The sequence below is a fragment of the Sinocyclocheilus rhinocerous genome, unplaced genomic scaffold (assembly GCF_001515625.1).
Source record: "Sinocyclocheilus rhinocerous isolate Xijiao unplaced genomic scaffold, SAMN03320098_v1.1 scaffold1450, whole genome shotgun sequence".
NCBI lineage: Eukaryota > Metazoa > Chordata > Actinopteri > Cypriniformes > Cyprinidae > Sinocyclocheilus > Sinocyclocheilus rhinocerous.
This window is the reverse complement of record NW_015666201.1, coordinates 44,665-56,947: the sequence shown is the minus strand read 5'-3', so window position 1 is coordinate 56,947 and position 12,283 is coordinate 44,665. Positions and strand designations below refer to the sequence as shown.

Genomic DNA, 12,283 nt, shown 5'->3' with positions numbered 1-12,283 from the left:
GAGCGACAGAAAGATAGAGATGGCTGATAAAAAACAAAAGAGGAAAACGTCTGCGGAACTATAAGGCAAGAAGTAGGACCCGTGTAAAGCTCGGATCAGGTTTCCAGCGCTGGAGAGAACTCAAGGAGCGGAGGCCTGCGATCGGACGCCGAGGTTGCTTTGTTTCTTCTCAATAGGTGAGTAACACTGTGTCTACAACAGCTAAAGTCTGCCTACACTGGACGCGATCAAACGACCGTTGAAAACCATTTGAAATTTGTGTCAGCACGTCATAAATAGTACCCGGCAGCAGTTTTCTGTCGGGATTTGTTGCGCCGCGCCGCTCACGTCCGTAGACACGGTGTAACATTGGTTTTGCTTTGTTTCACAGAACTAATCGTTGCCTGGGTTGCGTACGTATATGTGCGGCGGAGCTATCAAAATAGGAGCAAGACCCTTTTGGGGTTGGGGCGTGTTTGTTTTGGTGATTTCAAATACAACATTGGCTACCAGAAATCACTTACTCTGCCTTTAACATGCTTGAGTAGTCTAGAGTTCTTTTATGCTTTGCTACCAGGGAATCAGAGCTGGCATAAACTCTGACTCTGGGAACATGCTCACCGTAGGCGCTCTTCAATGCACCGAAGCTGCAATATTTTTTTGGCAGCAGCCTGCGTTCTTTCTCAGATCTGCAGTCAGTGCTTGTAGAGAAGGTCTCCTGTGGGTCGTGTGATATGCTGTTACGCATGGATGGACTCCACTCATGGATTCCCCAAGTTCTCCGGAATTCAAAATCATTCCTATATACTACAGAAAACTATTTAGGTTTGTCCTAATCTTTCTGCATTTAAAACTTGTTCAGGTTAAGTTTCTGAGGGCTGGCAGACTTGTAGCCCAAGCTTTATAAGTTGTAATGTAACGAAGCATAAATCGTTAGCGTGTAAGTAGTGGTGAGGTGAGTAACAGTGAGAAAGGTACACCATATGCCAAAAATGTGGTCACCAGTGGCATAAATTGGATGCATATTTAAGCTGTCTTTAATTATGGCAGACTGATGCCCCTCAAAGTAACAAACTGAACCACAACTGTAACTTTTCTCACACAAGCACAAATGACTGAAGTTTGAGATAGACTGAGTTTACACAATAGCTGAATGCCCTCTTGTGGATACAGTGAACATTGCATAGAAAATCAAGTGTGAACTGAATGAAAATGTATTCTAGTATAATTTATAATAAATGCATCAGCTGAACTTTAGAGTGCTTTTTGACTCACTTATAAGACTTAAGTACGTTTTTATGTGTAATTTCAAAATGACTTGTGTTGAAATGTGGTTAAAGTTTACTGTTGAATGTATTGACAAAAACGTATGGTATACTAAAATATACTTTAATGTAATTTCTATTGAAATTTGTATGTCATGTATTTAAATATATATGTTGTAACAATTTTGTAATGATGGAGATGCAATTTAGTATATTTAAAATATACTAACTTTATATGTAATATTGAATAACACTATGGTTAAAAACAATCATATGTGCTTTAGGATGTTAGGCAACACATCAAAATAAGTGTATTTCTTTAAAACATGATGAAAGATTATTAAAACATGTTTTAAAATGTACTTTAAATTTAAACTTGACATTATTACAAAGTGCACTTTTTAAAAGTGTGCTTACAAATAGTCATAAGTACACTTAAGTGAGCCTTTATTTCAATAATATTATATCATCTGTATGTACAGCTTATGTACATGCGCGCACACACACATACTTTTATGACCTGAATGTGCTGCAAATTCACTCATTGTCTGTTTAGGATTAGAATAATAAAAAGTGTATTTTGTTAACAGATTACCTGATAACAATAACAATAGGAACTATATAATTCAGAACTAAATTGAATACTTTACTGAATTTATAAAAAGGCAGTGCTTTGCATATATAAGTTGTAAGTATAGGTTTAATGTAAGTATCTGCTTTATTGCAGGTACTACCTGAAGGAGTCCAAAGGAAGCAGAAGGTGGTTAATATTTCTGGAGGGTAAGTGTGAAGCGTTCAATCATCAGAATTACTTCGGTAGAATTCAGACTATATTTTCGCAGCATTGTGTATATCTGTCAGGAAGATCATGTAAGACACTCGTCTCTCTCTCTGCAGGTGGCTGGTACTGCTTCAACAAAGAGAACTGTGACAGCAGATACGAGACCATGAGGAGGCTCATGAGCTCCTCCAAATGGCCACAAACTAAGACAGGTTAGAAATGCCAACAGTCTTTCAACTGAAACTCCATTTCTAATAATATTACTATAAAGGCTTATTCACACCCAGATCAAATTCGTGGCGCAATAAACACATATAAACTAGATTTCAAAATGAGATTATTCTAATTTCTGTTATTTTGTATAATTTCATAATGTATGTCTTTATTTTAACTTTAGGCACAGGAATACTGTCTTCGCTTCCAGAGGAAAACCCACACTGGTGGAATGCCAACATGGTGTGAGTATCCCACTATGTTTGTGTTAAAGAGAAGTAAATATTCTGTTACTTCTCCCTATTTGGGTGATTTTCATAAAGATTCCGGACCTAAAATCTTTGTTTATCACTTTTTAGGTTCATTCCGTATTGCTCAAGTGATGTCTGGAGTGGAGCCACACCAAAAACTGATCAAAGTAAGACTCCTTACCTAACAGATGATACATTCACTAATATGGTATACACAGCTTACAATGCACAGATGACATTTCACTTTAACCTGAGAGAAAAAGAACAATATTTTATGATTTTGAAAAAAAAAAAAAAATCAAAATAAACAAAAGTTTACAGAAAAAATAAGAAATATTAACGTTTTGTTAACATTTATAGGTAACTGCTTTGTACAAAAGATTTTGTTTTGTCCATCGTTTCCATTCAGATCATTCTCAATTATGCTGAATAACATGGACAATCCAATTTTGCCCAAGCGTGTGGATTTCATGCTAGCTCAAGTGTAAATTCATGAAATTCATAAGATTTATTCATGATAATTTAATTTGTAATGAAAAATGTACTAAATATGACAGGAATGTCATATTTACAATCCCACATGCTTGTAAAGCGCATTGGGTGTACAACAATACACAATAAAGCGCTATATAAATGAATCATTCATTCATTCATTCATTCAGGAATACTAAATAAGATATTTTCACTATTATAATTTAATTATAAATATAATTTAATACGATTTTTAACTAGTGGTCTCAGACTTTTTTCTCTTTTGTCTCTTTTGCTCACCAAGGCTGCATTTATTTGAACAATCAGTAAATCAGTAAATAACAGCAATATTGTGAAATATTTTTTAATAAAAAAGTAATAATTAAAAAAAAAAAATTGTGAAAGTGAAACTACTTTGTTTGGTCTTCCAAAAGAGGACGGTATCTGCTTCGTCATGCTTGGAGCTGATCCGTGCTGGTTGCTGAGGGAATACATCAACTTAGTGCTGTGGATCGCCGGATCGGCTTTCACCGTGGACGAAGCAGAGTCCAGCCCGGGGTCGTCACATGTGGTTGCTGCAAGCCTCCGCTCACTCTAGCCGCTGGCCTCCGCTCACTCAAGCCGCCGGCCTCCGCTCACTCAAGCCACCCGCTCTTTTGGAAGGACACGACTAGAAATGAGTGGTTAAGTTGTATTTACAACACTGTTCCAGAACAGTTCAACCCAAATATTAAGATGTGTGCAGCACATTTTATGGAGGACTGTTTCCTGATCCTGGGAGAGTAGACAACAATGCCAGCTGTTCTGACTCACAGTCTGTAAGTACGTTTTCATTTAAAGGATTTGCCACTGATGATTCAAACGTGAGTTTTGAGCAGTGTAGAGTAGCACTTTTTGTTTGTCATTTCTCAGATCACAAATGCATACATGGTTTTATGTTTACGCGATGCAACGCAGCGTTTCAGAAAGGCGGGGCATAGAGGAGAAACAATAATGTACAGTATGTGGTAAATGATGTGTTTAAACCGCATAAACACATTTCATTACACCAAATACACAAAATAATGTTCTTTTTAGCAACATCATATGACCCCTTTAATTTCAATGTTGAAAACTGTTATGCTGCTTCATATTTTTGAACAGAAAGTTCAAATGCTCTGCATTTTTTGAAACAGAAATCAGTTGTAACATAACAAGTGTCTTTATTGTCACTTTTGACCAAATTAATGTATCATTGCTGAATAAAAGTTATATCTATTTTAAAAAATCGCAATGACCCAAAACGTTTGATTATTATATCAAAGTATCAATATATTACCACTTGATTCCATCACTGTATAGCAGTCCAACACATAGCTGTTATAAGTTAGTTAGCACTAGCTGTCAATAACTTGTTGTTTTTTTATGTACAGATGACTATGCGTTCATGGGTTCACTGATCATAAAGGAAGTTGTAAAGGACCTGCTAACAAAGGGTCTGGACAATGCTAAGATACTGCTGTTAGCTGGAAGCAGGTGAGCCCACATTGCAGACCATGGTTTATGAGTTTGATATGCATGACTGATGTTGACTAAATTTATGTGTCTTGTCCACAGTGCGGGTGGCACTGGGGTGTTGCTGAACGTGGACCCAGTATCTGAGCTCCTTGAGGAGTTGGGTCACACAAACATCCAGGTCAGGGGTCTGTCCGACTCTGGCTGGTTCTTGGACAACAAACAATACCGCTGCACTGACTGTGTGGACACCATCAACTGTGCCCCCACAGAGGTCATCAAGAGAGGAATCAAGTAAGAATATTACATTCTTATTACCGTATAAAAAAAATGATTTTGGTCCCCATTGACTTTTTTCCATACCCACATTCTTCAAAATAGAAAAAAGAAACTCATGCAGGTTTGGAACAATTTGAGGTTGAGTGAATGATGACAGAATTTTCATTTTTGGGTGAATTTTCACTATCCATTTAAGGATGGTCACATTAGAATTTATGCTGTCAGAGAACATTGATTTTAATGGTGATGGTGTGTTGCAAGGATTTAGAGGGAAAAAAAATGTGGAAGTGATGCTCAGTATGATGAAAAGTTGATAAAATCGAATAAGAAATGAGAATTTCAGAGAGGTGGGTCATGTAGTTCTTGTTGAAATCTGATTTGCACATGTTCTCAAAGACATATCTTCGCTCCACTACAGTATAACTAAAAGTGACTATATAACAAAAGGGCAGTGCTGCATAACTTTTCATTTCTGACACCCGCTTGTTATGGAGAAGAAAGTCAGGCAGTAGGTTTTTAAACAGCCATTCAGACTTTTTTTAATCTGTTATTCTGTTTATCAGACAGCAACAAATACAAGAGCACAGAGACAAGAGAGCTGGGTCTGGATTCTTCCTTTGCTATTCACTGTCGCTTAGCAAAATACTCTGTTTATAAGCGCCACCAAGTTGTAGCTTTATGTAACAGCAGCGGCTCAGGGCATGTGACCCTAAGTGCAAATCTTTTTGGTTGGTCAGCTTTTTTCACAGTGCGATGGAAAATAGATTAGAAAACCTCCATCACATTGGCGACATGCAAATGTTTTTGCAAATTGACATTGAATATTCAACTTGGTGTGAACAGTCTTTCAAATACAAATAGCATTCCATGATTACCTTTTTCTTCATATACATGTGAACTTGACTGAATTAGTCATTTAGGAATGAATCTATCTTTTCTTTTTGACAGATACTGGGGCGGTGTGGTACCTGAGCGATGCCGACAGGCTTATGAAGGAAAAGAATGGAACTGCTTCTTTGGATATAAAGTTTATCCTACCATTAAACGTGAGTATAGGACATACCAGGCACCAGCCACATTTTAGCTAGTTCCTTACAGACACTGTTGAGTTTGTTTACTTTTTGTTAACTCAGTGTGATGTTTCTTTGTCACAGGCCCTGTGTTCATAGTGCAGTGGCTGTTCGATGAAGCCCAGCTAACAGTAGACAACATTCATCTGACGGGACAGCCCGTTCAAGAGGGCCAATGGCGTTATATTCAGAATCTGGGGACTGAGCTGAGGAACACTCTGAAGGATGTCCCGTAAGTTTGACGTGCCCTTCAGAGACTCTCATTGTGAACAAAGCATTCATTTTTGTTTGACGTGAATACCTTTTTTTGCTGTTTCTAATGCTCTACTTCTTACCTTCAGCGCCATGTTTGCTCCAGCTTGCCTTTCGCATGAATTCATAACAAGAAAGTAAGTGATCTCTTTGAATTTTGTATATCTCGACTAGTTCAGGAGTATATTTATACTGTATTTTACCACTTTTCTAGTTATTTAAATGAAGTTCAAATAGTTATTTCCCCATTAACATAAATGATGGCTTTATTGATTTCCATTAATGACATGAATGGGATGCTCATTGACTAGCTCTTCCCTCTTGTGTTTGTTGTAGTTACTGGACTGACGTTCACGTCAAAGGCACGTCTCTACCCAGAGCGCTCCACTGCTGGGACCGCAGTCTACAAGAAAACAGTCGAAATAATAAATCCCCTCCCAAAGGCTGTCCCGTGCACTTGATCGACAGCTGTCCGTGGCCTCACTGCAACCCGACGTGCCCAACGATCCGAGATCAGTCAACGGGACAGGAGATGAACGTTATCCAGTTCCTCATGCACATGGGCTTTGACGTGCAGAAGATGGCCCATCAGCAGGGCATGGACCCAAGCAAGCTACTGGGCATGCTCAGCAGCGGCAGCTAAATATCGTGGAAGAACTCGCTCCCGGTTGGGACCGTGCTTCCCATCAGTCCGTTTGATACCTCCAACCCCATACCCACTTTACCCACCTCGGCTTTGACCTCAGGCTGAGCCTGCCTTTAGTCAGGGCTCTGTGCCAACTCTCTTGGGGCTTCCATCTCCAGATCCCCTCATTTGGTTTCAGTTGGTGTCCATTTTGCTCCAGTCTATACTATTATCACTGAGCAGCTTGGAGATGGTGGAGACGCCCAAAACAGAGATTTGGAATGGAGCCCTTGTCAGATCCACCTCAGTTAAACCATGGGCTGCTGACTGTTTAAAGGTTCCCAATACAACACAGTACCAGTGAAAGTACTGAAGAACCATGTAACCAGGACAAGGTACACCTGCATCTTTGCTATTAATTTATCTTTTGGTCATAAAAGTATCACGAATGTAATCCAGTTTTACGGATCTTCAGCATTGTTGTTTGCTTTGTGTTTTTTTTTTTATTATCTTATTTTCGTTTTTTACCAATATATTTAGCCACAGTTTATTAGAGTTTTATATGTCCATTCAGTGGAAGAAAATACAGAGAGCGAGAGAACAGAGATTATCGACTATAGAGTTTATAATCTGTATCACATATTATAGAGTTTATGAAGTACATGTAAAATATATAGATCTACTCAAGAATCTTAAAAACAGGAATTTCAGAACAGACAGACACTGGATCACCTGCTCTAAACCCAACACCATTCTTGGGGTATGGCTAAGTTGTGATAAAATATGTCATAATAATAATAGTGTTTTAAGGAATAGTAATAGCCTTATAATAAATTCTGTTACCATTTACTATCTCCCATGCCATTCCAAACATTATTTATTTCTTCAGTAAAACACAACTGGAGAGCTTTTCAAAAATGTCCAAGCTTCTGTTTTTGATACCATCAAAGTTTATGGTCATTTATTCTGCCAAAAACCATGAGGACATAATGGCGCCATGAAAGTATCATATTAGTCCATATGATCAATACAATACAGAGTTCTGGCATGAAACTCTAGATGGCGCAGTCCGATAGGTCTAACTCAACCTGACCTAAAGACATCATTATCACATGGCACAGCTGATTGGTTCTCTCCTGTGTCAGCAGCCAATGAGCTCGCTGCTCAACATTCAAATATATGACTAGTGCTTGCTTTAGCAGTTTGCAACGTGCTTCAGAAACCCTCCACCTTCCCCAGCTCCACCTGTATAGATCTGCTACGAGGTGATTCATGTATGCTATATGGGGTTATTTCATGTGTTATATTTGCAGCAGCAGTATTTCTTACATGCTCACAGCAGCATGTTGTGGATGATTGGCAGTAGCAAGTCTCGGTACTTGCTCTGATGCAGCAGCAGCGTAGCAGATCTATTCCTCCAAGACCAAACACATTAACGTTGTCATGTACATTACTATGCCAATCCCTCCGAGAGTAGTCATGACAGAAATACATTTCAAGTCTTCTGAAGCCATTCATGCCATAGCTCTCACATCTCATTTGCGATCAAGTGGACACAAAACAACCATCAGTGAATGACAGTTGTGAGCCCTAGCACTAAAATCAGAATATGTATCATGGTGTGGATGAAAAATCCATACCACGGATCATGGTATTGGGAAGTAATGACATGGACTACTTTTTGAAGAATTCTGAAGCAGTATAAATCCACTTGTGCTTGTATACAAAAACACAAGATTGGACGTTGTTGAAATTTCTTAAACTACATGAGGGTGAGTAAATGATGTCAGAATTTTTAGGTGAACTATTTCCCTATGGTACCAAATGTATACATGCTCACAAATCCTGGATGAAATGCTAATTCCAGAAAACAGATCCTCCTTTTCATAGTCACATTCCAGGCACACTTTATCCTGAATGTGACCCTGCTACTCAGGTCGGTCTCTATGCCTTTTTGGTGTACTTTCAGTTGAACGCATTCACATTGTATTAAAATGGGGATTTCACTCATTTCACTGTGTACGTAGAAACTCTTGGGACATATGTTTCTTAGTATCTTAATGGTAAAATAAGCAAAATTACACTGTTTGAGTGCTATTCCCCTTTGTGTAATAAACCACCATTGTACTGACTGGACAGTAAGGCGATTGATCACAGTTTTATCAATGCAAATTCTCACTCGATTGGGAGAGGGTATTGTGCTCATTATCTATGTATAGGTTTTCTTAACAGCTGACTCCTTTGTGAGTACTTTTGTCAAATGAAGACACTCTAGACTGTTAAAATATTTAATAGAAAAGTACTTTTTTAATAACTTTTTTGTAGCGGTCTCATGAAAAATAATAAAAACAAATAAATCAACCAAAAGAAACGAAAACAACAGAGATGTGAAGGTATTACTAATTGCTATTTTGTTCTGTAACATATTTTATATATCTGAAACTCAATCTACATTGGTAAGTTGCATATTTATTTTGTTATGTAAATCGTATTTATAATGCTATTTTCACAGAGAAGTGATTCTTTGTAAATTGTAAATAATGCTGTTTTTTCTTGTGTTGAATGCATGTATGTTTCCATGAGAGAACACATTACAGTTATTTCAAAGAAACGTTCAGTATCGCCTTTTCATTTTTAGACACATTTAAAGCCCAACGCCTCACTGCCGACCTCATGGAGTTACTGAATTAGGAATCACGATACTTTAACATCAATCATCAATCATATTTTATATTCATAACATTACAGGACTATTTCTGTCAGGAATTGATTGGAGGGTGAGATGTGGATTCAAGACTAGTATTGGGGATAATGCATTACAAGTAATGCAAGTTCTGTCAGGACCACTATCGTCAAAATGATAGATACTTAGCATAAAGTTTGGTTTGGCGGTATGGTTCTGTTCTAAGCAAAAAACTCCCTGCCCATCCATGCAGCCTGTCATGAATGAGCAGGGAGAGCAGCAATAATAACCCCCCTATATAACAGAACAAGGCAGATATCATTAATGTACTTAATGATATTTAAGTGTAACACTTTATTCACGATAAAGGAGTCTGATTAGCAAGGAATATCAGAAAGCCAATTCCTGACTGTGGCGAAAGGAGGAGCTGGGGATGGAGGAGGGTAATTTGCTCCTGAGCAAGCTGAAAAGCTGCTGAATAATACTGAATAGAGCTTATATAGGAATGTCACGATAGGTGTCGTATTCCTATAGGTAGATGTGATCGGCTGAGAATCAGCTGATGCAAGCTTGACTCACGTGACCTGCCAGAACTAACGCTAACGCTTAATTTATGTAATCAGATTACTTTTTGCAAGTAACTAGTGAAGTAATACATTACTTTTTAATTTCAGAAAAAAAAAATATTTTAGTTACTTTTTCAAATATGTAATGCCAGTTACTTTGTTTTCCCATTTACTGACTGTCTCCATGTTGAGAGAAATTGGGAGTAAGTGCAGAGGCATTGTGTGTGCTATACAAACATGATTGTTACTGTAGTTCTAGACTAAATGTGAACATGCATTAACTCATCTCACCTGCACAAAAACAGATTCAGTATTCCTCAAAATTTCTACAAACAGTTAAATGCAAACTTAGAATATGACACAAACCTGCAATAATTAAATATGCTAAATAACACAAATATCCTTTATAGATTTAATCCCATTTTACTATCTAATTGCCTTTGTTGCTGACCTTCAATGACCCAATTCAACCATAATAAGCAAAAATGACTTTAGATAAACATAACATTTGTATTTCTTTTTTTATTGCTGAAGAGTGTTGAACTTTCTTCTCCTTTGTCCTCTTCTTAATGCAATGTGAGCACAGCTGAAAGCTTTGTTTTGAGCTGTGCTCTCTATTGTACAGACGTGAATTTACATTTCCTTTAGCCTGAGGCTTATTCATTTCACTTTTAGTGTGAAAGAACTTTTACATTTGTGAAAAATAGAACTTTTTATATTAAAAACAAAACAAGCAAGCCCAGCTCAGATTAAAAAAGTAACGCAAAAGTAACGTAATACATTAACGAAGTAACTAAGTAATGTAATTAGTTACTTTTTAAGGGAGTAACACAATATTGTAATGCATTACTTTTAAAGGGGTGGTTGATTGCGATTTCACTTTTTCAATGCAAAGCTGAAAAGCTGAAAGTTCAATGCAAACAGAGATATCGTCTTTTAAAATTCTGGCAGTTTAATGCCTACTAGGGCTGTGCAAAAAATCAAATGCGATTTTCATGCACATCTCGTCAGTAAAGCCGCTCCTGTGATTAGTAGTAAATCTCGAGCACGTGCGTTCAGATGGAGCGGCATGTACTACACAGAGCCGTAGTTCACTGACAAGCTATACAAAATCGTGTTCAAAATCGGCAATGAATCGCCTGCGATTGACTAGACTGCACCCCATAAACACAATCAAGCCTAGAAAAAAAACAGTAAACCACCCCTTTAAAAGTAACTTTTAAGTTGGCTCAACACACACACACACACACACACACACAACTGTGCAACTATTAGTATTTTAAAGGTACATACTATTACCTGGATTGTACATATACAGCCTTAGTGCCAACTGTTAGGATGTTGTTGTTGTTGGTTTTTTTTTTCTGAGAGTGTACACTTGGTGATTGTAGATGAAACATCTAAATGTAGCATCTAAAAATGTTAAAGGGGTCATCGGATGCCCATTTTCCACAAGTTGATATGATTCTTTAGGTTCTTAAAGGGGTCATATGATGCCATTTCAAGTTTTCCTTTCTCTTTGGAGTATTACAAGCTGTTGAATAGAAGCTATTCAAGCATGAATAGATAAGATCCCTAAAGTTGCAAAGACTAAAGTCTCAAACCCAAAGAGATATTCTATTTAAAAGTTAAGACTCGTCCACGCCTTCCTAAAACGCTTAGTTTAAACACGCCCCCACGCTTTGTAAAACTCGACGCGTTTCAGAAAGGCGGGGCATAGAGGAGAAACAATAATGTACAGTATGTGGAAAATAATGTGTTTTTTTAACCTTAAACCGCATAAACACATTTCATTACACCAAATACACAAAATAATGTTCTTTTTAAACAACGTCATATGACCCCTTTAATGAAAAGTCTATAACATACATTGGTTAAAATTTCTCAATGGTAGTGTAAAACAACACCCTTTTTACCTTGTCAAAAACAGCTCTTTTCACAGCAACTCGTTTTGTTGCATGCTGCTTTAAATGCAAATGAGCTCTGCAGACCCCACCCCTCTCTTCTGTGGGGTGACGAGCCGTTCTCTGAGAGACTGTAAACTTTAGCCGCGGGGTGCCTCCAGGACCAGGGTTGGGAACCACTGGAGTAGACTACAATGCCGGCTGTTCTGACTCAGAGCCTGTAAGTATGTTTTCATATTGAAAGAATTTGCCACTGATTATTCAAACGTGAGTTTTGACCAGTGTAGAGTAGCGCTTGTTGTTTGTCGTTTCTCCGATCACAAATGCAGACATGGTTTTATGTTTACGCGGCGCGATGCAATGCAATGCATAAAAAGACAGTACAAGTCATTATAATCCATAATTATGTCCCCACTGGATGCAACAAATGCCTCGTTTGTAATGGGTTTT

At 37.8% G+C, this 12,283-nt stretch overlaps 1 protein-coding gene across 1 annotated transcript in view; it reads left to right on the top strand.

The window, feature by feature from the left end:
* Positions 1-7,319, top strand: part of notum1a (notum, palmitoleoyl-protein carboxylesterase a) — a 10,441-nt gene extending 3,122 nt beyond the window's left edge. The window contains exons 2-11 of the mRNA XM_016543418.1: positions 1,972-2,024; positions 2,142-2,237; positions 2,423-2,483; positions 2,598-2,656; positions 4,373-4,475; positions 4,557-4,748; positions 5,682-5,779; positions 5,888-6,035; positions 6,145-6,192; positions 6,392-7,319. Of these exons, the coding sequence (XP_016398904.1) occupies positions 1,972-2,024; positions 2,142-2,237; positions 2,423-2,483; positions 2,598-2,656; positions 4,373-4,475; positions 4,557-4,748; positions 5,682-5,779; positions 5,888-6,035; positions 6,145-6,192; positions 6,392-6,698 (1,165 nt within the window). The 3' untranslated portion in view covers positions 6,699-7,319. The remainder of the gene's footprint in view (positions 1-1,971; positions 2,025-2,141; positions 2,238-2,422; positions 2,484-2,597; positions 2,657-4,372; positions 4,476-4,556; positions 4,749-5,681; positions 5,780-5,887; positions 6,036-6,144; positions 6,193-6,391) is intronic.
* Positions 7,320-12,283: the final 4,964 nt, after the last annotated feature.